At 59.4% G+C, this 26,889-nt stretch overlaps 1 protein-coding gene across 4 annotated transcripts in view; it reads left to right on the top strand.

Moving 5' to 3' along the window:
- LOC101691907 (RAP1 GTPase activating protein) overlaps positions 1–20,202 on the top strand; it is a 49,712-nt gene extending 29,510 nt beyond the window's left edge. The window contains exons 6-26 of one of the 4 annotated variants that reach the window (XR_006601682.1): positions 458–496; positions 975–1,160; positions 3,276–3,379; positions 3,661–3,739; positions 4,120–4,173; positions 5,263–5,346; positions 5,583–5,683; positions 5,817–5,946; positions 7,011–7,166; positions 7,562–7,633; positions 8,227–8,313; positions 8,753–8,890; positions 11,046–11,177; positions 13,052–13,129; positions 14,088–14,197; positions 15,111–15,266; positions 16,826–16,949; positions 17,837–17,939; positions 18,291–18,425; positions 18,734–18,775; positions 19,174–19,274. Coding sequence is in view for 3 of the 4 variants with exons in the window: in XM_045063918.1 (XP_044919853.1) it covers positions 458–496; positions 975–1,160; positions 3,276–3,379; positions 3,661–3,739; positions 4,120–4,173; positions 5,263–5,346; positions 5,583–5,683; positions 5,817–5,946; positions 7,011–7,166; positions 7,562–7,633; positions 8,227–8,313; positions 8,753–8,890; positions 11,046–11,177; positions 13,052–13,129; positions 14,088–14,197; positions 15,111–15,266; positions 16,826–16,949; positions 17,837–17,939; positions 18,322–18,425; positions 19,174–19,392 (2,256 nt within the window). In the remaining variant the exon portion in view is untranslated. Of the gene's footprint in view, positions 1–457; positions 497–974; positions 1,161–3,275; positions 3,380–3,660; positions 3,740–4,119; positions 4,174–5,262; positions 5,347–5,582; positions 5,684–5,816; positions 5,947–7,010; positions 7,167–7,561; positions 7,634–8,226; positions 8,314–8,752; positions 8,891–11,045; positions 11,178–13,051; positions 13,130–14,087; positions 14,198–15,110; positions 15,267–16,825; positions 16,950–17,836; positions 17,940–18,290; positions 18,426–18,733; positions 18,776–19,173 lie in introns of all 4 variants that reach the window. The other 3 variants (XM_045063920.1, XM_045063918.1, XM_045063919.1) reach the window with 3 other exon arrangements.
- Positions 20,203–26,889: the final 6,687 nt, after the last annotated feature.

The raw sequence follows: 26,889 nt of genomic DNA, 5'->3' as shown, positions 1-26,889 counted from the left end.
TCCAAGTGGGGTCCTCAAACCAGGGCATCCCCATTACCTGGGAGCTTGTTAGAATGTAAATTCTTTAAAAAAAAAAAAAAAAGTAAATTTTGGTGCCCCACCCAGACCCTGGGAAACTGGGGGGGGTGGGGCATGGCAGTGTGTTTAAGGAGCCCTCGAGGCCATACCGATGCACTGAGAACCACTGGTCCCAAGGTTTCTTCCGGGGAGGCAGTGAGCCTTTTTCCCAAGGCAGAAGGAGACCCAGAGGATGCCGCCAGCACCAGTGAGCTGAGTTTGCCTCAGCCTCTGCCTCCAGGGGTCACCCCAAGGCAAGCCCTGGGGAGATGCCTCGGCCCTATCCACACTCCCAGCCCGGATGGCTGGCTGAACGATGGAGCATTCTGGGGAGACTGGAGGTGAGTCAAGGGTAAAGACCCCACCACAGCTGGGTCTCTGCCCTGTTTGTGTTTTGTAGACGGAGGAGGACTACATTCCCTACCCGAGCGTCCACGAGGTAACTGGCTCGCCCCTCTGAGCCCATCCCTTCTTGGGGCCCAGAGGTACCCACGAAGGAAGTCTGGATTCTCAGGTCCTCTTCCCTGCCAAGAGCCTGATCACAGGCCTTGCTGTGGGCACCAGAGCCTCAGCTTACTGACCCGAGTGTTTAGAACTCCTATGAACCCTTAGACCTCTAATCCAGATCTTCCAGCCTCTTGGCCAAGGTCATGCTCCCAGCCCTACCTTCCCCCAAGTCCTCATCCCTGGAGACTGGAACCCCATGCGCCCTGGGTCTGTGCCTGTAGTAGGAGGAGAGGGGCTGGAGCACGTCTGCTGGAGGGGGGTGGATGCAAGCCCTGGGGCCCATGTAAGCTCTGGCTCGTTCCCTGGCACTCCTGAGCCATGGCAAAAGGGGCCCAGTCTGAGTTTGGGGGGGTGTCCTGGGGCCCTGGTAGGGGGCAACATGGGTGGTTTTTACCCGAGTCCCCTTTCAGGTCCTAGGGCGAGAAGGACCTTTCCCCCTCATCCTGTTGCCCCAGTTCGGGGGCTACTGGATCGAAGGCACCAACCACGAAATCACCAGCATCCCGGAGACGGAGCCGCTACAGTCACCCACGACCAAGGTGAAGCTCGAGTGCAACCCCACAGCCCGCATCTACCGGAAGCACTTTCTTGGCAAGGTGGGTAGCCCACCGGTGATGGGGGCCGGGCCTGGGAGGCAGCCAAACCCACAAGCTGGGGCTGGGTGTTAGTCCCCAAGTCCCGGGTCTCAAAATATTTGTGGTGGACTCACACATCCATTCAAAAAACATGCATTGCAAAAAGCGGTATGGTGCCATAGTTAGCAGCAGAGGCGGCACCACGGCGTGACCCTGGCTCTGTCACTTGCTACATGACACATTGGGCAAGTCACTTACCAACCCCCCCTCCCCCATGCCTCTGTCTCCTTGTCCATAAAAACTGAGGGGGTGGTGACACCCACCTCATGGGGTTGCTGTAAAGCCTTAATGACAGCAGTGTTTGCAAGGTGTTTAAAATGGTGTCAGGCAAAAAATGAGGCCTCAGTCAATGTTGTTGGCAAGTAATGAGCACCAGCTGTATGCCCAGCCCTGTTCAGGGCACCAGATATGCAGCAGTAAGGGGAACAGACCCAGGCCCCACCCTCAGATCAGGCCTGGAGGAACAGTGCCATGGACCGATGCAAACCCCTGTCCCATCTCCACCTCCAGAGCAGGGGTCCTGCCCGGTGACAGCTTGTCAGAGTCCGCGGGTGAGACTCTGGGGGCTGGAGGGGAGGTCACACGCTGGGATCGTGTGTGTCTGGCTCCATGCCAGATGCTGTTCTCTGTGCCCGTTTGCAGCCCAGGTGGTGGGGAGAGATGTGGGCTCTGGGGTCTCAATGCCTGTGTGTGCATCTGGGCTCTTCCATTTCTTGACGTTGTGACCTTAGGTCAGTTACTTAACCTCTCTGAGCCTGTTTCCTCATCCATAAGAACGTGGCTCGTAGAAGCATGTGTAAAGCTCACTCACGCTGGGCACAGAGTGAGTACTTAAATCAGTGTTCGCTGTTACTACAGCTTCCTAATTACTCTGTGAGATCAGGATCATCCCAGTTTTTACAGAAGAGGAAAACTGAGGCTCATAGAGGTCAAGCGTCTTGGTCAAGGTCACATAATTACCGAGCTAGGAACTGGACTTAGCTCCGGCTGACGTTCCGTTAAAGGGCGCTGAGATGGCTCATGCTTCCAGCTCAAGGGACTTGAAGACCTCAGTGTGGCCCTTTGCCAAGTGCCTGCCGCTCCATCTGCGGTTGGTGCCAAGCATTTGGGAGTTTCCATCACTCCATCACTCTGTGCCCACCAGGGCTCAGGGGACTCTCAGCTGCAGGTCAACCCAGATTGTCCCCGAGCTGCGGGTTTGTGGGGGCACATCCCCTTCCCCTTTCTCCACCTGTCCTCTGAGCACAGGTGTTCCCGTTTCAACAGGACTTAACTTCAGAATGACTCCTCTGGCCAGGAGCCAGAACCACTACCAGGGCCAGGGCCAGTAGGGGGCGCAGGGCCAGGCTGGGGCGAAATATCTTGGCGTTCTGGGCCTGCCGTTGACCTCAGGACTTCCCTGTCCGGAGGTGCCAGCCCTGGGCTCCCCTCTGGGGGGACCATTCCTGTCACAGCTCCCCCTCAGTCCCGCTGTGGTTTTTCTTCCCAACCCTGTGGCTCCTCCAGGTGAGGAAGGAGGGTGGGAACCTGCCGGGTCAGCCGCCCAGTGTGTTTATGAGATGTTTCACTTCCTGTTTCTCACGGGCCCTGCCTTCAGGGACCACAGAGCCACAAGCTGAGCAATCAGTCAGAAGACTTTTATAAAGCACCTACTGTGTGCCCAGTCTGAGAAGAGCAGGGGCTGGGAGATAGGTATGCAGGTACAAATGTAGTTCTGACTTGGATGAGGACCCAGCCAGCCAAAGTAACTACAAACGTTCAGTGAACACCTACACTCTGCAAGGCTGTTTATCTCTTCAGTCCCTGCGCCGTCCTACAAGGCAGTTGGCCTCCCATTTTACAGAGTGGGAAACTGAGGCACAGAGAGGCGAGGTGACCTTCTTGGGCTGCCCAGCTGGCAAGTGGCAGAGCGGGGATTTGAATGCAGGTCTATCTGATACCGAGTCTGCCATCACCCATGACACCTGCTGCTTGGTGAAGGACCCTCATCTGGGAGTGAGCTGGCTTTCTGGCCTGGTTTCTGGAAGCCCCAAGCTCAGCTCTACCCTCTCTCCCGGCCCCCGCCTCCCACCACAGGAGCATTTCAATTACTACTCACTGGACACTGCCCTGGGCCACCTTGTCTTCTCGCTGAAGTATGACGTCATTGGGGACCAGGAGCATCTCCGGCTACTGCTCAGGTGAGGGTGGGCCAAGGGGACCCGGCGACAGCAGGAAGAGCTGAGGCCTTACAGCCTAGAAGCCCATCTCATTGTACCCACTCTTCTCGTCAAGGCCCAGTGAGGCCAGGGAGTTGCCAGAGTTTGCTCTGCAAACTAGCCCCCGAGCCAGGCCAGACCCCATCATCACCTCCGGTCCTCCCTCTCCCTGGGATATATCCCCTCCGGGCTGACTGTGCAGAGGGGCTCCTCCATCTCTCTCTCCGCTGCCTCGCCCCTCAGTGTGGGCTTTCTCCTCCCAGGACCAAGTGCCGGACACACCATGACGTCATCCCCATCTCCTGCCTCACTGAGTTCCCCAATGTGGTCCAGATGGCAAAGGTGAGGCCTGTTTGGGCACCCCAAGGGGGCACACGGCCAGGTGCAGCTTTGCCAGTGCACACTGTCCTCTTGAGCCCCAGGTCTCAGCCCTGCCTGCTGTAGCCCTGCCTCCAAGGTCCCACCTGTGTCCCATGATGCTGGCATGTGGCTCTGTGGTTTGGGCTCCTGTCCCCGGCCCATGTGCTTTTCGGTCACTTTAGAGCACCTTCGGATACAGGGACCCCGGTTCTCTTCGCCCCATCCTGAGCAGCAGTGAGCCCCCAGTCTGGCTGCAGACTTGGCTGCTCCCTCTCTGTTCGGCCGCTGTTCTTCCCAGATGGTGGCCCGGGAGGCCCAGAGGCCCAGAGCCCCTCCCCCCAGGCCCTCCCTTCTCCCTGCAGCTGGTGTGTGAAGATGTGAACGTGGACCGGTTTTACCCTGTGCTCTACCCTAAGGTACGGCTGTATCTGGGCCCCGCTCACTGGGCTGGGTGGCTAACTAGGGAACTGAGCACTTATGGGGCACCTGTTGTGTGCAGGGTAGTCCTCCCCAGGTTCTCTCATTGAATCCACACAACTGTGCAAAGTCTGCTTTTGCAGGACAGAAGCAGAGGCCCAGAGTGGCCCAGTGCCTTATCTGGCGATGCCCAGCAGATGAAGGGGGCCTGCCTTTAACCTTAGTGTTGTCCGCCCTGGAGGCAAGCCTCACATCCTGGAGCTCTCAATGCCATTTGGGGCCCCTCCCAAGGGCAGTCACTGCTCCTGAGCCAGGGGATTCTGATGGCCTTGCCTTTTGACCCAAGGGGACACGGGGAGAGGGAATAACACAGGTGCCTTCACAAATGCTGCCCCGCCGAGAGCGGCTCTGCTCCCCGCTCTGGCGCTGGATTTGAGGCCCTGTGGCCACGTGGGGTAAAGATTGGGCTTGTCTATAGTGAGACAGGGGTGCTTCCTGGAAGAGGTGACCCTGAAAGACATGTCAGCCCTCGTGGCTCTGACTGAGTTCTGGAACGGGATGAGGACCCTGAGGGGTGCTGTGGTCCAGGAAAGTTCCCCCAAAGGAAGGGGCCTCAGAAATCAAATGTTACCTCTCAGGTACAAAAGAGGCAACGGAGACCCAAGGTGAGGGGAACGTCTCAAGGCTCCACAGCAAGCTGGTAGGACTAGTCTCATTCTAGAACGAGGCTGTGGGTTTACAAAGGAGCCAAGGACAAAGTTGGGTATTACAGAGTGGACTCGGGTGGAGGCCTGTGGGCAAGACTCCAGAGCAGTGAGCTTAAGCTTTGGTCATGAGTTCCAGTCCTAGCTCTGCCACTTGCAAGCGGCTTACCTTAGGCAAATCACAAGTTCCTTAACCTCTCCGAACCTTGGTTTCTTTGTCTGTGAAATGGGGGCAGCAGCAGTGTCTTCCTCATGGGCTGGTCATGAAGGTTCAGTGAGAGGACCCGGGGAGAGGACCCGGCCCCGCGCTCGGCATGGAGTCAGAGCGGGACGTGGGGGCAGGTTGGAGAAGCGGCCATCTCACCCCTGGTCCTCTCCCCCCAGGCTTCCCGGCTCATCGTCACCTTTGACGAACATGTTATCAGCAATAACTTCAAGTTTGGAGTCATTTATCAGAAGCTTGGGCAGGTGCGCTCACCTCCTCCTCCAGGCTTCCCCACCCTGCTGGCCATGGACCTGGGGCTTCAGACCTTTGCCAGCGAGGCCGCCTGCCCAGGGACTGTGCTTTCCAGGAGCTCGGGGCAGTGGGGGGAGGGGACACGGAGGTCCTCCTCCCAGCCTGCTCTAGGTGCGAGTTGGGAGCTGGGGGCAGCAGCAACTCAGGAGTGCGAGCTGGGTGACCTCTGCCCTCCCCGTGTCCCCAGACCTCTGAGGAAGAGCTCTTCAGCACCAATGAGGAAAGCCCCGCCTTCGTGGAGTTTCTCGAATTTCTGGGCCAGAAGGTCAAACTGCAGGACTTTAAAGGGTGAGCATTAAGTGGGAAGAGCATCGCTTATAGGGGACCCATGCCCTGGCGCAGGGAGGGAGCCCCTGTCCTGGCCCGATGGAGGCCTGGCTGGGACTGGAGACTGAGCCGTGGCCTGGGGGGCCTGGGGCAGGTTCCGAGGAGGCCTGGACGTGACCCACGGGCAGACGGGGACCGAGTCTGTGTACTGCAACTTCCGCAACAAGGAGATCATGTTTCACGTGTCCACCAAGCTGCCCTACACAGAAGGGGACGCCCAGCAGGTAGCCTGGGCACCCACCCACCTGCTTCCCACCTGTCCCCCTGTCCCCCCATCCACCTGTCTGTTCAGTGTTCACCACACCAGGCTCAGGGGCCTTGGGGTATAGACATGGAAACAGTCCCTTCCCCCGACTTGTGGGCCCTCGTGAGGGCAAGGTGACACACTGCTGTAGTGTTGGGAAAGCCTGTTTCCACATCCACGCCGTGTGGATGATAATGGCACTGACCTCACAGGTGAGCGTTCAGGAGGGACTGCATACCATGCGGCTAGAACAGTATCTGGTACATGACAAGAGCTCAATAAATGGGAGTTAGTGTTTTTACAGGCAAGGAGAGGCATTGTGGGGTCACATGGGGCTACTTAAACTTGGCAGAGGTAGGAGTCAAGAAAAGCTTTTAAGATAAAATGATCTCTAGGCCACAGAGGAGCTGGGAGAAGGAGGGGGAATATTCCAGGTGGAGAAAAGGGCTTCCACGTCCTGCAGAGGCCTGGAGGCAAGGAAGTGCAGGGCGTAGTCTGGGAGCTGAACTCTGAAATTTGTCACCTGTCCCAAGCTCCCTGCAGGGCGGTCCACTTGACCCGATGCCGCCACCCCAGGGAGATAAAAGGGTAGTGTGAGAAAAATGGAAGCATTTCTGTTTAGTATCTTTCAAGTTTCTTCTGAGAGGATCCTGTGTTCATCTCAGCACCAGGAGTGTATACTCTGAGTGGAACCTGTTTGTTCATGGGGGGTTGTGTTTGGGGTACTGAGACAGAAGGAGGGCTGTGAGGTAGAGCCCGGGGCCCAGGAGCCCTGGATTGGGGTCCTCTCACTCACTGCGGGGCCTCGCGAACCCCTTCTCTGTCAGTCTCCGTTTCCTCATCAGTCACAGGACTCCAAGCAAACTCAAATAATTTGAAGCCAAGTTCCTCCTGACATTTTTTGGGGAGAGAAGCGAATCCTCAGACGTACCCTCTGCCTACCCCAAACCCTCCGGCTGACCTGTGGGCACCCTCCCCACCCTCCCCTGCGCCCGGCGAGCCCCTCTCTAGCCAGGTGGTCAAGGCCTGTGGCCCTGTGCTCAGTTGCAGCGGAAGCGGCACATCGGGAACGACATTGTCGCTGTCGTCTTCCAGGACGAGAACACACCCTTTGTGCCTGATATGATTGCATCCAACTTTCTACATGCCTATGTGGTGGTACAGGCCGAGGGCGGGGGGCCGGATGGCCCGCTCTACAAGGTGGGTGATGATGCCGATCAGCCGCAGCCCCAGGCCCAGCCCCGCCCGGAGTCACTGAGACGGCCCAGGGGGCTCTGAGTCCCCCTCTTGCTCTGTTGATGAAGGAGTCCCAGCCTGCCCTCTCTGCCCTCCCCCAGGATATCCCCCTCCACGGAGCTGGTTACCTTTCTCCACCCTTGAATCTCCTTGGCCTTCCCTATCCTCGTGACCCTGGAGATCCTCAACCTCTTCTCACCACTCAGATTCAGGACCGAGGATGGAAGAGCTGAAAGCCTGGGGTTCACTGGCCCAATCAGCAGTTACTGAACCTTCCCCAGCAAGGGGCAGGCCTGGGATGAATTAGGGGTCTCTGGCTGGGGTGTGGACTCCACAGCAACTGCTGCTCTCCCTTCCAGGTCTCTGTCACTGCTAGAGACGACGTGCCCTTCTTTGGGCCCCCCCTCCCGGACCCCGCTGTGTTCAGGAAGGTGAGAGGCAGCCCCCAGGCCCCGACACGGAGAGAGCAGGACGAGATGGGTGGGGACACCTTCTGCTATAAGTGGTCCTGAAGCCCCACCGTGTGCCAGGCCAGCTGGGCTCCCCTAACCATGTAACTGGGGCCTGGCTTCTCATTCAAAGTGATCTTCACTTACAAAGCCACAGAACAAAGTGCACCATTGTTTTAGATTTCTCATGGGAGACTCTGTGGCCTTTCCTAATAGCTATTATCTTTTTGGCAATTAACAGTCTTCTTTCTTCTAAAATGTCTGGGAAGGGGGCACACGTTTCTCTTACCTGTCGGGCCCTGGCTTCACTTCTCCCCCAGACTGAGGCATAGGAGTGCCAGCTAGCTCCTTACCACTGTGAAGTTTCCTCTCCCGAGGGGTGGGCGACCATGAAGGGCACAGGGGACCCTCACAGGTACCGAGGCCAAGGAGCGCCCTTCGGGAGTGAAGAGAACGACCCCAGGGCCCCAGCAAGGCACAGCTCAGGGACTCCAGCCCCTGAGTCACTGGGGTGCAGCCCCTTGCCTCTGTGTTCATCTGAGCACCTTTCTCCTCTCCACACTGGGGGCTCGCAGGGGCCCGAGTTCCAGGAATTTCTGCTGACAAAGCTGATCAATGCTGAATATGCCTGCTACAAGGCAGAGAAGTTTGCCAAACTGGAGGTGAGGATGGGCTGTTGGGTTGAACCCCTCCCCCTAACCTGGGATGTCAGCCCGGCCCCTGGGGAGGGAAGTGCCACCTTCAGACTTTGGCCTGAGGGAGAGCTGTCTGGGGCGGGGGTGGATTTACACGTGAGCAGGGCTAGGGTCAGGGGAGAGGGAGTAGGGAATTTCTAGGAATATGTGAGGAATGTCCCAGGAGGCGCCCGCAGGTGGGCGGCTGGCACAGAGGACACCGTGCGGGAGGGGGAAAACTGGGGTTCGGGACGGGAGGAGCCCTGGGGGCTGCCGGAGCTGCGGAGGGGCCCAGGGGGAAGACAGCGTAGGCTCCCAGAACCCAGGCTCACCCCCTACTCACTCGGAGAAGGCGGACAGGATTCTAATTGTGGAACGAAAGGCGGATCACTGCGCTCTCTCCTGACGGCCCCCACCTGGCCCACAGGAGCGGACACGCGCCGCCCTCCTGGAGACGCTCTATGAGGAACTGCACATCCACAGCCAGTCCATGATGGGCCTGGGCGGTGACGAGGACAAGATGGAGAACGGTGGCGGCGGAGGCGGCTTCTTCGAGTCTTTTAAGGTGAAGAGCCAGGGTCTACCTGGAGCGGAGGGGCGGGGGCGTGTCCAGGGTGGAGTCAGGGGCGGGGTTACAGGCGAGGCGTGGGGGTGTGGCCGGAGGCGGGCTCGCAGTGGGGTGGAGTCGGGCCAGGATCTATCTGGGGTGGGGTCGGGGGCGGGGTTATGAGAAGGCGTGGGGGTGTAGCCAGAGGCGGGCTCACATGGGGGGGGTGGAGGCGAGGGGGTGGGGTCAGGGGCGGGGTTAATAAACAGGCGTGAGATGAGTTGGGAGCTAGGTGGCAAGTACCTGGGTGGTGTCTGGATAAAGACGAGCTTCGGGGAGGGCGGGGGAACCTAGGTTTTAGGGTGGGGCTCTAACTTGGGAGGAGTTAATGATTGGAGGCAGAGCCTAGACTTGGGGGTGGAGTCTACTTGGGAGTTCTGCGAAGGTGGAGCCTTCTGGGTGGCAACCAGGTGCCTCTGGTGGTGGCCGCCAGGTCAGCAAGCAGAAAAGGGAGGAGGAGGTGTCTGTTCTCAGAGGGAAAGTCTGAGGTGCAGTCTGTGACCTGAGTGGCCATAGGAGAGGGACGTGGCCTGTGACCTGGCTGTCTCTGGTTTGGTGAAGTCCTGGGTTTATTCCCAGTTCTGCCACTCACCAGCTTGAGCATCCTCTGAGCCTCAGTTTCTTTCTTTTGTTTTATTAAGTTTTATTTAAATAATCTCTACACTCGGGGCACCGGGGTGGCTCAGTGGGTTAAAGCCTCTGCCTTTGGCTCAGGTCATGATCCCAGGGTCCTGGGATAGAGCCCCGCATCGGGCTCTCTGCTCAGCAGGGGGCCTGCTTCCCCCTCCCTCTCTCTCTGCCTGCCTCTCTGCCTGCTTGTGATCTCTGTCTGTCAGATAAATAAAATCTTTAAAAATAATAATAATAATCTCTACACTCGATATGAGGCTCCAACTTATGGCCCCGTGATCAAAAGTTGCATGGTCTTCCCATTGAACCGTTTCTTTATCTACTGGGTAGGGCGGTGACAGTTTACCTCCTATAACTGTTGAAAATTATTTGTGAAGGAGTTATGTTTGTGCGATATAAGTTCAAAAGCAAAATGCAAAACGCTGCCCGTCTCCCTCAGCAGTTGCTGTCCAAAGTAAGAGGTAGAGGAGGGGGGAGCTCCTCTTTCCCCCTCAGGTTCTGGACTCCCCCCGCAGCTGCAGGTGCCCAGGCGGTGGCTTCCTTGCCATTTCTCCTTCATTCAAGGTTGGGAAAATGCCCACCCTCGGGGGCACCTGGAGGTGCGTCACCTCAGGTGAGGTGTGCCTCACCCTCAGCTCAGGGCAGGCAGCAGAGCTGGAGATGTTGGTTTGCAATGGGTTTGCATAAGGGGATTGGTCCAGCTGCCTCGGCCTGCCCTGGACTTGGGCGAGCAGACTGTCTTTGAGAAAGGAGCCAAAGGAGAGCCGTGCCTGTGCCCACTGGAGACAGGGAATTGGGGGGTGGTAAAAATGTCTCTGGGGTGCCTTGAGGGGGATGGGGCTCGGTGGCTCCACATCTCTGGTGGGTGCTGGACAGTAGACCTGGATTAAGTCAAAGAATTTCTCAGAGGCAGCAGAACCCACAGTTAAGGTTGTGTGATTTGGACTATGGGTTCTAGGCTTATCTCGTATATGTAAAATCGACACGGTAACAGTGCCTACCTCGTAGGGCGGATCGACTGAGTGACCGTAAAGTGCCTGGCCCCGTAGGAAACATTCAGTACAGACTGGCCGAGAAAAGCAAGGAAGGCGAGAGGGAGGAAAGAAAAGAAAGTAGGAGAGAAAGACCTACAGGACCCTAAGAGCAGAAAACTGAGGTTTCTGGAGGGTTCTCTATGCATGCTCTGGTCTTGCCCCAGCAACCTCTGCAATCCTTACAACAGCCATGTGAGAGTCTAGGAGGCTCAGAGAGGTGCGGTGACTGGTCCAACATCACCCAGCAAGCTGGTGGCAGAGCCAAGGCCCGAACTACCCTTAGGCGACATGTGGGCTTGCCCCTCCTATGGCCTCCCAGACAGAGACTTCCTCGGGTTACCTGGAGTGGCACTGGTGGCGAGGGACCAGATGCCTGGGCTCCTAGGTTTCCTGGGGGGAGAGGGGACCTCAAAGTCTGTGCCTCCTCCACTCCCACCCCACCTTCACAGCGGGCCATCCGAAGCCGCAGCCAGTCCATGGATGCCATGGGACTAAGCAACAAGAAGCCCAACACCGTGTCCACCAGCCACAGCGGGAGCTTTGCCCCCAACAACCCCGACCTGGCCAAGGCAGCTGGAATAGTGAGTGCCCTCCCCCGGCAGGCCTCAGCTCTCCCCCGCCTCTGGGGCCTGCCCTGCACCCCCCCCCATTGCCCTGCTGAGTGCCCATCCTGGGTTCTAGACTGAATCCAGCCACTGCTCCCCATGGGGGGGTCCAATGTCCAGGCCACGACAGTGGGGTGCTGAGAGCCTGCAGCCCCCTTCCAGCTCCTCATCCCCCCCTCCTGGTCCCTTATTCAGGTGACTTTCTGCGGGTCTGCTCTGGGGCTACCTCTGTATGACTTTCCTTACTGAGCACGTACTGTCTATCATGTGCTGGGAATGGGGCTGCTTTGTGGGCACCTACTGTCAAGCCTTGGGTTGCTGGGAGCACTACTGTGTGTCAGGACCTGGATTTCTGTGTGAGCGCCTGCCGTGTGCCTGGCCCTGAGATGCTGGTGGGTACTTACTGTGTGTCAGGACTTGGGCTGCTCTGCGAGCTCCTGTTGTGTCAGGACCCGGTTGCTGTGTGGACGTGTACTGTGTGAGCTACAACCGTGGGCCTGAGCCTGAGTGTCTGTGAGTACTTACTGTGTGTCCGTTCCTGGGCAGCTGTGTGGGCATCAGCTCTGTAAGTGTCCACTGGATGCCCGTCCCTGGGCTTTTGTGTGAGAACCTACTATGCATCAGGAGATGGGCTTCTGACTCCTGACCGAGCACACGGTCCATGCTAAGCCCTGGAGATGGGGGAAATTTCGCTGCGTGTCAGGAAGCGAGCTGTGGTGTGAGCGTGTTCTCTGTGAGCCCCTTCTTCTGCGCGCCTGGCCCTGGGCTGCCATGTGAGCACCTACTGTGTGTCGGGGCCTCTCTGGTTGTGGCTGCCTCTCGTGTCAAGAACTGGCTTCTTTGCGAGCGTCTCCCAAGTGAGCACCTCCTGTGTGATTACTTCCTGTCTGCCATCCTCTGCGGGACTCTGCCGCTAAGACTGGGGGGTGTGCTGGGCACACGGGGTGGATGAGGCCTTCAGCTCTGGGCCCATCTGCTTTCCACCACCCAGCGTCCGCCCCGGCATGGCACCTGCCACTCTGCTCCTCCCCATCCTGCCATCTTTCTTCCATCCATCTGTCCGGCTGTCCTTTTGTCTTTCATTGACTGCATGCTGCATGCCAAGCCCTGTGCTCCATGCTGTGAGGCTGTGTCACGTGGCAGGAGGTATCGCCCCCCCACCCCATCCCCCAGCCACCCCTGTCCCATGGTCTGGCCTGGCCCGGGGAGGGGGGGCAAGGCAGGGCCTCTGCTGGCCTGCAGTCACCAAGCCTACTGTCCCAGGAGAAGCAGGCTCACCCCCTCCCTTCCCGCCGAGTGGCCCAGCCTCCTGTGGGTGCTGTCAAGGGGCCCCGGGGCCGGGCCAGGCCAACAGCACCCACCAGGGCAGTAACCAGACCCATTTCTGTTTTTGTTTTTGTACATCTCTCTCTTCTGCTCTTACTCCTTTTCCTTCTGCGTCTGTATCATCCCTCTCCCTCCCTACTGCCCCCGCCCCCCACGGACACCTGTCTCTTCCCTCCTCCCGCCCCCGCCCACACTGTTCTCTCCCTGCTTTCTCCTTCCCGCCTCCCTGTTCTTCCTGGCTCTGTCTGTCTGCGTTTCTCCCCATGACCCCGTTTGTGCTCCCCAACCTGTGTCTGTCCGCGTCCCTGTCTTTGGGCCCATCTCTCTCCTCCATCCGCTGTCCTACCCCTTCCTGGCCGTGTTGTCTCTGCCAACCCACTGCCTCACTGTCGACTCTGTTTCTCTCTGTCCGTCTGTCCTTCCCCCCGTTCCCTGTCTTGCCTCTCCCGCCCCTTCCATCTCTCTGTGTGTCTCTCTCCACGTCTGTCTGTTTCTCTCTGGCCCTGCCCTCTGCCGCTTGCCAGTCATTGCTTATTCCCGGGAAAAGCGCGAGTAGATTCGGACGCCGGGGCAGTGCCATAGGCATAGGAACCGTGGAAGAGGTTGTCGTCCGCGGGGCCGCCGGCTCTGGAGGCTGCCTGCACGTGCTGTTCTCTGCTCGCTCTCAGGACGGAGGCCATATTGGGGACGTTGCCCCGCACCTTCCCTTGGGCCGGGCCCGGGGCTGTGCAGGGTGGAGTGCCGGCAGCTCGGGCTCGGAGGCCTCATACCTGGGCCCGAGCCTGTGTACCCCTCCCCCCAAGCCCCCACTAGGGGCTTCTGGCCCTGCCCTGGCCCTTGGGACCCTGGCCTAGTCCCTGCCAAGATCTGGTACCCAAAGACCCTATGCCCAGCTGCACGTCCCCCAATATCGCCAGTTCTGCATGGAACGCCATTCCTCTCCTTTGCCCTGATTCCCCCCCCCCCCCCCGCACCATGAACCGGCCTGGGGGTTCCTGCCACTCCATGCCTCCCTGGGGCCCACCTTCCTGCCTCCTCAGAGAAGCCGGGGTCTGCCTCTGGCGCTGGGGCCTAGCGTGCTGAGTAACCACGGGAGGGAGGGTGTCTTTCAACCACGGGGCGAGTATCTCCTCCAGCCAGTTTGGAGGTTCCAAGGTGGGGCGGGGGCTTGTGCTGCAATGTCCACCCTCTCCCCGTGGCCCTGAGCCGTCTCCCGGTCCCAAGACAACGTGGGCCAGGGGCCTGGGAGTCATGCTGAGGTCTCAGTCCCTTCCCATCCCGGCCCAGAGTGGCAGCCCAGCCTCCTCGGGTTCCTGCCCTTCTCCTGGACTGAGATTCCAGGCCCCATGTTGCTGTGTGCTCTTGGGGGGCCCTGGCCCTCACCAGACCTGTTTCCCTGTCTGTGAACTTGGAGGGCTATCTCTGGAGGAGATTTCTCTCATCCTTTCTTGCTCCATTGCCTCTGCTTCAGGGCCTGGGGCAGCAGGGCCCCAGGTGGCATGTGGGGGGCAGTGGCTCTCCCAGGACAGGTGGGCACTGAGTTGGGGCCTTTCCCTGCAGTCACTGATCGTCCCTGGAAAGAGCCCCACAAGGAAGAAGTCGGGCCCGTTCGGCTCACGCCGCAGCAGTGCCATCGGAATCGAAAACATCCAGGAGGTGCAGGAGAAAAGGTGGGTGGGCAGGTCCTCTGTCTCCTCCAGCCCTTCCCCTCCTGTGCGGTGGCAGAGTTAGGCATGCAGGAGGAGTGCCAACTCCTCTGCCCCCTGTCCCTCTCTGGGCACAGCTATGCAGCCAAGCACTGTGTGCCAGGTCCTTGGGCCAGCTCGTTATCTACCGTGCGATGCCGGCTTTGGTCAGCGGGTCTGCTGGCTCCCCAGCGGGTCACACCTTGCATGGCACCAGGGTGCAGGGGCCTGCCCAGGTCACACAGCCAGTGAGAGGTGGAGCTGAGATGGACAGCCTGGCCTGTGGGGGTTGCGGGGCGACACCTGTGTGGGGAGAGTGCAGGTGGCATACCTCAGCAGCAGCAGGACAGCCCCTGGGAAGCAGAGGAGAGGTCCTGACTGTGAATTCTGCCTCTACCACGTTGGGGCTGGGTGACCCTGGAAAAGTCACTGGACCTCTCTGAGCCTCACCGTCCCAATTTGGAAAAAGAGTCTAAGAACACAACAGAGCATGGGGCGGCTGTAGAGGTGTGGTGTGGGGCATGTGACACAGGACAGGTGGCCCGGGGCTCAGGAGTGGAGGTGGTACCATCCTCATGGCCACGGGAGCCCAGAAGCCTGTGAAACCTGGGTTCAGATCTTGACTTTGCCATGGAGCTAGCTGTGCATCACGGGGCAGATTCCTTCCCGTCTCTGGTCTCCAGTTGCCTTCCTCATGACAGGGATAAGGAGGGGAGAACTGGAGGAGTGTCCTATCTTCCATAGATGTTCCGGCACACCGGCTCCTTTCCTCGGCCAGGCCAGCCACGCTGCTGCAGGGACCGCCCTGGGGTTGGCCCCTGAGGCTATAGGCTATGGGGATGAGGCAGGAGGCACCCGTGACCTCACCACCTGGGCCTCATTCTACCTTTGATGCCAGGCCCGGTGCTGAATCCCCCCACTGCCCCCGTGTGCCCCGCAGGGAGAGTCCCCCCGCCGGCCAGAAGACCCCAGACAGCGGGCACGCCTCACAGGAGCCCAAGTCGGAGAACTCATCCACTCAGAGCTCCCCAGAGATGCCCACGACCAAGAACAGGTTGGGGTTCGGGGCACGCTGAGCCAGGGGGCTTGGACTCACCCTTTCCAGTCTCTGCGTGGGCCTGGGGCTGCCCGTTGGGCACCAGGGCTTTGTGTGTTGGACACCAGGGCATCAGGGAGGTCTGGGCACTCTCACAGGTCCTCCTTTGACACACACCAACCGAGAGCTTCATTCATGCCAGGCCCCAGGCCAAGCTCCAAATCCAATAGTGAGCTGGGCATGCACAGCCCCTGCCCCATGGAGCTGACACTGCAGAGTAGCGTAACCTGATGAGCTGTTTCTAGCTGGTGACACAAGACAATAAAGCAGGGGAGGCAATGAGGACTTACTGGGGGGGGGGCAGGTAGTTGGTGCTCAAGAAAGACATCTAGAAATGAGGGAGGCTTCAAGTGAGAGCTGAGTGAGGAGCCAGCCCTGGCAAGACTGGCATGGCAGAGGGAAGAGGGCTCCAGGCAAAAAGCACAGCAAGTGCAAAGGTCCTGAGGCATGCTTGAAGGATAGAAGAGTGGTGCGGTTGGAGCTGGGTGAGTGAGGGGCTGGGCCCAGGCAGACTTTGTGCTGGGTGATGCTGGGGATGTCAGAGGTGGGCAGGGGCTAGATCCTGACTTTGGAAGCCATATAAGAATTTTGCATTTTACTCTAAGTGGGGCCAAGGAGGACCCTTTGGGATTTTAGTTCAGAGGAGTGATGCTTTCCAAACTGGTTGTGGTTGCCATGCGAAGAGGTGGGGTGGGGAAGAATGGAAGTAGAGAGAGGCCACCCCTCTCTCCAGTGCTGTGGCTCAGCCTCCTCTGTCCTGGCTGTGGGAGTGTCTAGACTCCCAAACTGTGCTCTCCTGAAGAGTCAGGCCAGTGAACAGAGGAGGAGGAATGCACAACAGGGACAGGGACAGGGGGAGACAGGGCTTGCAGACCCAGAGTGGGGAGGTCCTTTCCCACCTCGAGAGGAGGAAATCAGGGAGGAGGAGACCCTCAGCTGAGTTTTGAAAATTTGCTTTTGGGGATTTGAGGGAAGGAGTGAGACTCCAGGAGACACAAAGTGCTGAGCATGGAACAAAACTGAGAGGGTTGAGAGTAGACTGTGGAGTTGGAAGGCCTGGGTCCTAACCCCTGTTCTCCCACTTATAGCTGGGTGACCTTGGGCTATGTGCCCACCCTCTCTGAACCTCGGTGTTTCCTTATCTGTAAGATGGGTCTTTTAATGATAACCATGAGATAACTCCAGTAACAGCACTTGAAACAGTGCCTGGCCCAGAGCAAACGTACCCTGGACCAGAGTTTCTCTGTGAATAGTTATTATTATTACTGAATACCTCGCCAAGGAAATTAGACTTTATCCGGGCTGATGGGGAAACACAAGAGGGTTTTGCTCAGGGGAGAGGTGTGCTCAGACCCATGAATTAGGAAGGACAGCCGTGGGGGGAGGCTCTGAGGCCTGGGCAGCTGTCGTGGGGGCCACCGAGGTGCCTGGGTGGCTGCAGGCTGGGCCTCCCAGGGCAGGGAAGCGGGGTGCAGGGCCCGGAGCAGACACAGGCTGACAAGGTGCTGTCTGCGCAGAGCGGAGACGACAGCCCAGAGGGCAGAAGTGCTGAAGGACTTCTCCCGCTCCTCGTCCAGCGCCAGCAGCTTCGCCAGCGTGGTGGAGGAGACCGAGGGTGGCGACGCGGACGACACAGGCCTGGTGAGAGGCCCAGGGAGCCGTGGTGGGAGGCAGCCCTCTGGTCCCTGTAGATACTCGGGGCAGAAACGTGGTGTGTGGGTGAGATGTGGGTGTGCTGAGATGTGATCAGGGGACCCAGCCCAAAGGACTGATGCAGACGAATGCTCCCTTACTCTGAAGCCTTCCATGGCTCCCCATTGTCACCCCCAGAGAGCCCCATCTCTAAGGGCTCCATTGAGGAGCCGGTCCCTCCCCAGCCTGGTCTGGAACACTCTCCCTGTCTCCTCTTTCCCCCTTTGTCTGACTGACTCCTATTCATCCTTCCCACTCGGCCTCCCATCACCTACTCCTGAAAGCCTTCCCTGATTTTCTAGTCCCAGGATAGGTTGGGAATCCCCCTTTTCATGCTCTCACAGCCCCCCACCCCGGGGCTTTGCCTTTAGCGCCCTTGTGTCATTCTTCATTCAGCAAAGCTCTAGCAGCCCCCTCTTCCTTGCCAGACCCTGCTCCAAATGCTGCGGATGCAGCAGGGAGCAGGGCAGACCATGGCCCTGCCCGTGGGGCTCAGAGTCTGGAATTCTGCTGGTCTCTCCACAGCCTGACTTGCCTCCTAGACCTCACTGTCTGAGGGCAGGGACCCTGCCTGCTTTCTCTCATGGGGGTTCGGCCCAGGATAAACCTCAGAATGTTTGCTGAATGAATGAATGAGCGTGTGTGGTGTTCCCCCCCACCCCCGCCCTCCTGTGGTCTCGCTGGGGCAGATGTTGCTGGGCCCCCATCCTCTTTGCAGGGGGACGAGGGTGAGGAGTTCTGGATTGCAAACAGAGGAGGCCAGGAGATGGGCCCGGAGCCCCGCCAGCCCCTGGGGGAGAGCTGACCTCCCTCTTTCTCTCTTCCCCCATCCCCAGGAGAGCGTCTCATCCTCAGGGACGCCTCACAAACGGGACTCCTTCATCTACAGCACGTGGCTGGAGGATAGCGTCAGCACCACGAGTGGGGGCAGCTCTCCAGGTACCAGGCCACAGGCAGCTTCCCCTGCCAAGCCCCCCATGTGGCAGGAGGGGGACCGGGAGAGGCCCCAGGGCGGAGACCACGCCTCCCGCCCCAGGCGGTGGGTGTGTGCCAGGCCTGGGCCCCACCCCCCCACCGCCGGGACCAGCGGTGGGTCATAATCTCACCATAATCTCACCATAATCTCACCTGCTGCCTTCAGGAGGGCTCTCGGGGGATGATGGAGGAGGGGTCAGGAAGGGAGGAGAGGGGGGTTCCCTGAGGGAGGGACTCGGTGGGGGCGGGGGCGTGGAGCACCGGCGCCTACCGCCCATCCATGCCTCACTCTCCCTGGTGCCTCCCCGCGGCCAGTGAGGTGGCTCCCTCCTGCCCCCCTTCCCAGGCCCCTCACGGTCACCCCATCCCGACGCCGGCAAGTCGGGGGACCCTGCGTGTCCCGAGATCAAGATCCAGCTGGAGGCGTCTGAGCAGCACATATCCCAGCTGGTAGGTGCGGCCGCCCGGGGGCTGCCCGGTGAGAACGCTCCCCCAGGAGGGGGTCTGCTGCTGGGGAAAGGGGACAGGTGTCCAAGGGGACTGGGGGTGGACGCCAGACCAAGAGGTCCCCTGAGGCCAGGAGGGGCTGGGTTCATCTGGCCCCGGGGGCAGCCCGTGTCTTCTGCTTGTCTATGTCTCCTGCCGGGTGTTGTCATCTGTCCTGTGTCTCCTGCCCCGTGTTGTCATCTGTCCTGTGTCTCCTGCCCCGTGTTGTCCTCTGTCCTATCTCCTGCCTCACCCGCACTCTGTCCGCGCAGGGCTGTTAGCCAGGCTCCCGTTCTGAAGGTGACACTGAGCAGGTCAGACCCAGTCCTTGGCTCTTGTTTGGTGTGGAGAGGGCGGGAGGGGGCGGGGGTGGGCGGGAAGGGGGCGTGACTCCTCCTTGTTCCTCTACCGTCTATGGATCTGGATTGGAACCCTCTGCCCCTCAGGGGTTGGGCGGGACTCTGGAGGTGACTGGCCCCTGTCCGAGACTTGGTTTCCTTATCAGTGTAGTGGGTCCAATAGCTGCTGCCTCACCTCCAGCCACCAGTTGCTGGGAGGATTTGGTGGGAGCCAGCGATGGACTTGGGAAAGGGCCTGGGGGATTCCCAGTGGGACCGGAAGACCCGGAGATAGAGCCTGGGACCGCAGGGGTGGGCCCCTCCCGCTTCTCTCTCCTTGCTTCATGGCGTGTTCATCTCCCTTGACTCTGCAGATGACGCGGCAGAAGCACAAGGTGAAGATGCTGTGTCAAGTCCAGGTGGCTAGGCCCTCTGCCCCCAAGGCCAGCACCAGCCTGTGGGCTGTCCCCTGCCCCCACCTTGGCCACCCGTCTGGGCTGTCTCTGCAGGGCGGAGCCATCCAGACCTGGGAGGGGGAAGCTGCTGGCATCATCCCAACCCCCCCGAGGCTGGGGCAGGCTGTGATCAGTTGAAGCAGGACCCCAGGCCTGGCTTGTCCCCACCCCAGGCCCTTCATCACACCTGGGTGCCCCTCTGGACTCATGGGGAACAGGGTGGGAGGGAGGACTGACCTATCTCCGTGCATACGCAGCCTACTGTGGAGGCAGTGGGATGTGAAGTCTGGGGGAATGAGCGCTGGGCTGGGAGTCCTGAGTCCTGGCTTCCAATTTTGGTTCTGCTGTGTGACTTTGGGCAAGTCCCCGTCCCTCTCTGTGTACCTCTACTGCAAATGGACAAGATTATTTCAGAGGTCATTGAAGACTGTGATTCCATGCACCTGCCCCAGAATGGGGGCTATCCTCCTAGGGGCCCCCATCACCCTACCTTGCTTCTTGGGTTCCCTGGGACCCCAGGTGGGCTGAAGCGCTGGGAGCTGGCTATGCCCGTTGCCCCTCCTGGACCCTCGAGCTCTACCACAGGTCCTGTCCACTGCCTCCACCTGACAGACAAGTGTCCCCCTGAGGGGGAGGGGGACCCATCTAGCTCCTCAGCCAGCACCCAGCTTAACCCCTGCCATCCCATGCTCTGGGCACTCCAGGTCGAGGGGTCTCAGCTGGCCTAGAGTTATGGGCCTCGCCTTTGCGCCCCCCACCCAACTCCCACGGAGGGGGCAGCCAGGCCCAGCTGCTGTGAGTCCACATCCTTGTGTGTGTCTGTCCACACTTTTTAGGCACCACACCAAAGGCCAGCCTTCCGGCCCCAACACCCATTTTGGAAGCCCCTGTGGCTGTGTGTATGTCAGTAACAGTTGTACAAAATAAATTCTATTTATCGCTATTGTACCCCGGGTCGGGCCTGGCTTTGTGCGAACCAACCGACTCCAGACAGATCTCAGTGGCCCCGGGGTACCAGCCTGTCCGTCCCCTTCACCCCACCCTTCAGAGCTGCAGGGGTACCTCCATGGCCAAACTACGGGTTCTGTGTGCTTCCCTCCCATCGTGCTGCCCTTCCATCCACCCTGCTCCCCGTCTGCGTAGCGCGGGAGGAAGACCGCTCTGCGGTCAGGCTGACCTCGGTTTGAGTCCCGGCGCCAAATCTTTCTAGCTGGGGGGCCTTGAGAAACTGGAGCCACGGTTTCCACTTCAGTGAAATGGGAGCGAGAGTATCTGTCCCCAGGGCTTGTGATGGGGGTTCCTCGAGCTGGTGTATAGCAAGCACCTGGCTCACTGGTACACAGTGGGTGCTGGGTGATCCGCCTCCGGCTCTCCTTTAGGTCGCTCAGGGAAGCACAAGAATTTCCTCAATATGGCCACGAGGGGGCGCCAAGGGATCGCTTACCGGGACGGCGGTGCTGGGCAGTTACAGTAAGGGTACTGCGTGACCGGGATGTGCACAAACCTGGGTGGGGGGGCCAGCCTGGGTGAGGGAGCCGTGGAGCAGACTCCGCAGCAGTGCTGCCCGAGCATCCTGGAAAAGCCTAAAAAGGGTCCCTGGGCCAGGGTTCCGCAGGTGCAAATGTGGTGGAGCAGACTGCCTGGAACTGGGAAGGGAGCTTTTATATATATATATATTTTTTTTTTTTTTTGAAGATTGTATTTCTTTCTTTTTCTTAAGATTTTATTTATTTATTTGATAGAGAGAGAGATCACAAGTAGGCAGGGGCAGGCATAGAGAGAGGGGGAAGCAGGCTCCCCACTAAGCAGAGAGCCTGATGTGGGCCTCAATCCCCGGACCCTAGGACCATGACCTGAGCCGAAGGCAGAGGCTTAACCCACTGAGCCACCCAGGCACCCCTGAAGACTATTTATTTACTTAGCATTCATGAACGGGGGTAGAGAGGCAGAGGGTAAGGGGAGAGAGAATCTTTTTTTTTTTTTTTTAAGATTTCATTTATTTATTTGACAGATCACAAGTAGACAGGCAGGCTGAGAGAGAGAGGAGGAATCAGGCTCCCTGCTGAGCAGAAAGCCTGCTGTGGGGCTCAGTCCCAGGACCCCGGGATCATGGCCCGAGCTAAAGGCAGAAACTTTAACCCACAGAGCCACCCAGGTGCCCCGAGAGAGAGAATCTTAAGCAGATTCTGCACTGAGCACAGAGCCCGACCTGGGGCTCCATCTCACGACCCTGAGATCATGACCTGAGCCGAAATCAAGAGGTGGAGGTGGGCGTTCAGCTGACTGGGCCACCCAGGGGCCCTGCAAATAGTTCTGAGTGATGGGAAGGTGACGGGGTAAAGATGAGGCCAGAACCATGTGGCCTTGAATGCCAGACCAAGGGGCCAGGGGTCTATGCTCAGGGCAGCGGGGAGCCATGGTGGATTTGAAACCAGATTGCCATAGAAGCTGGGCTTGCTGCTGGACTGGGCAATGTCAGGCAGGGAAGAGAGTGTCGAGAAAGCTGTTGTTGGGGACAGTGGGCAGGCCTGGAAGGACTGGGGGGCATGAGCGTCTGGCTGAAGGGCCTGATGGGATGGGGCTGAGGCGGGGGAGTCCAACCCTGCTACTGGGTGGGGGGGTCCCCTCTGAAGTAGGAGGGCAGGATGAAGAGTAGCTTGGGGTGGCACATGCCTTGGCCTTCCTGACAGCTTTGCGGCCTCTCCTCTGCCTGCCACAACCCCCACGCCCTCCCCAGGACAGTGGTGAGCGCACACCTCCCCCTTCCAAGGGGCTGCCATGTTTTTCCTGACAGTGGCGCTAGGATGTCTGGGGCCACCCAGGGGCTGTGACTCACAACCAATCCCTAACCCCGCCCCAGTTTTTTGGCTCTAGGCTGCCCTGGGCTCCATGGGTCCCCTACAAACCCCTGCACAGCCTCACCCCAGTCCCGTAGCCTGAAGCCTCCCTGTCACCTTCCGTCCTCCCCTCGGTCTCTTGCCTGGCCTCCTCCCACGCCACCATGGAAGGGCTGGGGTTAGGCAGCCGCAGTTCAGCACCAAGGTCAAGAGCTGGGTGCCTTTACCTCCTCTCTCTGTGACTCGGGGGACATGATTTTGGCTCTCTGGGCCTCAGTTTCCTCATCCGCGCAGTGAGAGTGCTGATAGTTCTGACTTGGGTACCCTGACGGGCGGATTCAGGGGTGCAGCCCCAGCACGGGGTGTGCTCTATAAACAGTGAACGTGTTGCGGGTGGGGGGTGATTTGTCATTAACGGGGACCAATACAGCAGCCCCATAGGAGGGCGTGGGGTCGGCTTTCTGTGCGGATGATGGAGTAGCCCGTGCCGGTGTCCAGACCTTGGGGACGTGTGATCGCCAGTTGCTCCCGGAGCCTCAGCTCCCTGGGCTTTGCCGGGACTGACAGTCCTTTCAGAAGGGGGCTCGGATACCCTCACCTGTGTGCTTCCCCACGCACCCCGCATGCGCTCTGCTCTGCTCCGCGGCTGGGCCGGAGCCCTGGAGTCTGTCACGGCAGATGTGGGACCTACCTTTGCCGGCCCAGCCTGCACCAGCCCCGCTCTGTGGCCAGGGCAGACCTCTGGGCTGAGTTTCGGGCTCGGCCCCAACCCATCCCCACCTCCCCGGCCTCCAAGGTGGGGCCAAGGGAGGCTGGCCTCCAGGATCAAAGTGTCCGATGGTTTCTCTTGGGCCCACGCCAGCTCCTGGCTCGCTCTGGGTTCTGAGGTGGGGAGGGCGTGCCAGGACACTGACCCCAGGCTGGAATTAGGGCTTGGGTGGGGGGCCCCAGGCTCCGGGAAGCCGGGGACTCTACTTAGAAATAACTCCAGCGGTGGAAATGGCAGCCAGGGGTGTCTCCAGACGCAGGAGGCAAGAGGCCTCCTGTAGAGGGGCTTGGGAGCCTGGCTGACCCGACACCCGTCTCCCCTGCCTCAGAGCTGGTACCTGTCTCTCCAGGTTGCAGGTTCACCACCTTTAAAAGGAGGACAAAGCCTTACCTATTGCTGTGAGGGGGCTGTCATGGCTTCTGAGGTGCCTGGCCTGAGACCCGTGCCCACTAGGAGGGGTCCTCCCCCATCCCATACAGCTGGGGTGTGCACCGTCATCCATGGCTAACCCTGGGTGACTTGGCCAAAGAAACGGCCGCAGGCCCAGGCCCGCCCCGTGCCAGGGGACCGGACCTGGATGTTCTCTACTGCTTAGGCCACAGGGGGTACTTAGCCAGGGACCCTGGAATGTAGAGGTCCCTCCCTCTCTCCCTGTACCCGCCCTGCCCAGGGGACAGTCAGGGACGGAGCCTCCTGAAATAAGCAGATCTGGTTAGGGAGGCTAATTTTAAAAGCCACTCTGGCTGCCCCATAGGCCCTTCTGGGAAGCCATGAATGTCCCTGTGTTGCCCCTGGGAACCAGGGTGAGGGCCGAGCAGCAGGGGCCGGGGCTGGACTCCTCGCCCTGACTGTTAGGGCGGGAGACCCCCAGCTGCCTCTCAGGGCCTTCCCATCCAGAACCCAGAGTCCCAAGGCCAATGTTGGGGCTTAGGGGCCCAGCCTCTACCCCAATCCCCTCAGGGAGAACCCTGGAATCTTTAGATCTCTCTCTCCCTGCCACTGACACTTGAGGTCCCTCTTTGCAGGAGTGGCTCTGTCTCCCTCTTTCTGGGCCCATCACGAAGGCGGTCAGACAGCATTCCTGACAGACCATAGGTTGGAGCGTGCACACCAGGGGGGACTGGGTGCCCACCTGGGAACCAGGGGCCTGTTGGGGAGGACAGCGGTTCTGGAGGCGGACAGGAGCTATAACGGGGCAGGCAGGGGCCATGTCGAGGCACGACATGGGCCATCTGGACAGGCCAGGTGCCAACAGAAGGAATGAGCTCCAGGGGTAGCGTTGCCAGATTTAGCAAGTAGAAACACAGAGCCCAGTTAAACTTGAATTTTAGATAAACAAGAAATAATTTTTAGTTTAAGTATACCTCATGCAATATTTGGGACATACTTATACTAAAAAATCATTCCTTGTTTATTTGAAATTCAAGTTTAACTGGGCATCCTATATTTTATCTGGCAGCCCTAACCTTGGGAGGTTCCAGGAGTGAGCCGAGAGGTTTCTCGGGAATGGCAGGTTTTATAGCCTGTGGGAGTCCCAGGCTTGGCGGGGGGGATAGCACAACCATGCCCTGTCTCATGGCAGGGGCACACCTCCTGCCCACAGAGAGATTTCAGTTTTCTGGTGGTAGGGACCGTCCTTGGGAGCCTGGGGGCAGGGGGCCGTGACCCTGACACCAGCACCACACAGGGAACCACAGGGATAGAAGGGAGGGTCTGTGTATGTTCCCCGCTGAGCCGCAGGGTCTAATCCAGGGCCTGGCACCTAGTAGGAGCTTCATAACAATTTGCTGAATGAATGAAGTATCTTCCCCACCTCCGTGGGGATGGGCACGCTTAGCCAGCAGGGGGCTCCAGCAGCCTACCGCGCAAGCTCCGTGGAGCTAACTGGTGTGTGCAGAGCTCCCCCATCCTGGGGGCTCCCCAAAGTGAGCTGCAGGAAAAGCGTGAAGGCCGAGCATCGAGCATCGGAGCATTTGGAGAGAGGAGGTCAGTTTTCTCTATGGCTCCCCTGCCCCAGACTCCACACTCACCTGGAGTTCAGCCTGGGCAGGAGGGCCGTGGGAAGTGGGGACTAGGGCGGAAGGACCTCCGGCTGACAGCATGGGGGGGTTGCTTGGGACGAAAGTGGAGGGGCAGACCACAGAGGTGTTCTCAGGGTTCCTTCGCGGGGGCACTCAGACAGCCGGGGGAATTCCTGGGACCCAGGTAGCCGGGGACCCTCGTTTCTGGAGAGCTGAAATCGGCCTTTTCCTGTAGGTTATTAATCTCAGGGGACTCCCTGGAGGGAATGACTATGCCCTCTCACACCTCCCCAAGAACAGAGTCCTTACATAGCCTTTTCATCCCTCATTCATTCATTCATTCATTCATTCCTCACTCACCCACTGTCAACCATTTGCTGAGGTGACCTCGCTTGGGGACTTGGGCTAAAGGACCATAGCAAATTGTCTGGGCTTAACAGGAGCGCACCTGTTCTAATGCCCACACTGTCCCTGGCTCCCTGTGCAGTCCTGGGCAAGAGACTGAGGACTTGGGCTTTGCCATCCCTGCCGTGGGGATGGGGCCCTCAGCCCTCCGCTGGAGTAGCTGAAGGTGGAAGATGGTGCCTGCCCACAAAGGGGGCTGCGGTGGCGGGGACACCTCCTGATGAGTGTTGTTACCCTCAGTGTCCTCCTCATGAGGTCCCTGCATGCCGGTCAAGGAGCTGCCCCTGGCCCCGAGGCCCTGGCTTCATGGCCAGTGTCACGCTCAGGTTTCATCATCTCAGCCCTCGTGCCTCCTTCTCGGGGAATGTCATCTCTTTCAAGGTGCCTCTGGCCTCCAGATGCAGCAATGAATCTTTCGGGGAAAAGCAAAAGGGACAGTGCTTGGAGCGGCCATCGGAAGGCAGGGCTTGGGCTCGGCCCCCTCTAACCTGCAGTGTGTGCTGGAGCTTGTCTCTTCCTGCCTTGGATCTCGGTTTCCCCAGTTGTACAACGAGGGGTTGGGGCTGGACATCCTCCATGCCCTGGAAGGGGCCTTTCTGTGTGTCATCCTGTTAGTAACGGTTTAGCTCCGAGCCTATAATCACATCTGCCCTGGGAAGAACTAACACAGCGTTTCTTTAAATTGGGCTCTAATTGCGGCTTTTAGTGGAGTCAGATGCTCCCCATCCCCCAGCTGGTCTGAATCAGGGAGGTTGTCCCGACCTGCCCTGCCAGGCCCAGGAATCCCCTGGGATTGTTCTAGCTGTCATGGCGCCGGTGACAGGTCAGGCGCTGGGGTTTCCCAAGAGTCTACTGTGTGTCAGGCCCCCCAAGCCAGGCACTTTCCATCTGGAGGATGACCCAGGAGGACTTCGGGCCATCTCACTACATCCGTGGGAGGCAGGGGCCACTGAACCACTTTTCAGAGAGGAAACTGAGGCACAGAGAAGTGTAGTCACTTACCCAAGGCTGCTCATCTAGGAAGACGCACGGGCCAGATTTGAACCCAGATCTGTTTGATTCCAGGGCGTTGCACTCAGTCTGAAGCTGAGGAGCCACACCCCATCCCCAGCTCGGTCAAACCCCCCTCCTGGGGGGCTCTGCGGGAGCAGCAAGCGTCGCCCAAGCCCCCGGTCGCAGCTTTTTCTGTCCACATGTGACCACAGCCATTCTGCTCCTTCCCCACTGGTTGCGCCTGGAGAACAGGGTGTTGGTGGACGTGGCCAGAGGCAGCTCTGTGGGGCTCGGGTGGGGCAGGGGCCTGTGGTTTCCCTGTTTGTTCTGGAGATCCCAGCCGCTTCCCTGAGGAGACAGCTAGCGGTTCCCAGGCCGCAGCCCCTCGGGTGGAGCCAGACCGCGGCTGGCCAGCCCGGGAGCCCTGCCCGCCAGCCCCACTGGGCTCTGCCAGGCCCTGGCGCTGGGTGGTCTGGGCGGGGGCCAGAGGGGCTCGATCCGGGCTGTGGGACAGGAGCCGGGACTGGGGCCAGGCTCAAGGCTGCCCTGCCAGGGACCTGGAGGGGTCCTGAAGGCTGGGGATGGCTGGATGAGGGATAGTAGAGGCAGG

The sequence above is a fragment of the Mustela putorius genome, unplaced genomic scaffold, assembly GCF_011764305.1.
Source record: "Mustela putorius furo isolate JIRA1106 unplaced genomic scaffold, ASM1176430v1.1 tig00003853_pilon_pilon_pilon, whole genome shotgun sequence".
In the NCBI taxonomy this organism is placed as follows: domain Eukaryota; kingdom Metazoa; phylum Chordata; class Mammalia; order Carnivora; family Mustelidae; genus Mustela; species Mustela putorius.
This window is presented reverse-complemented; position numbering and strand designations above follow the sequence as displayed.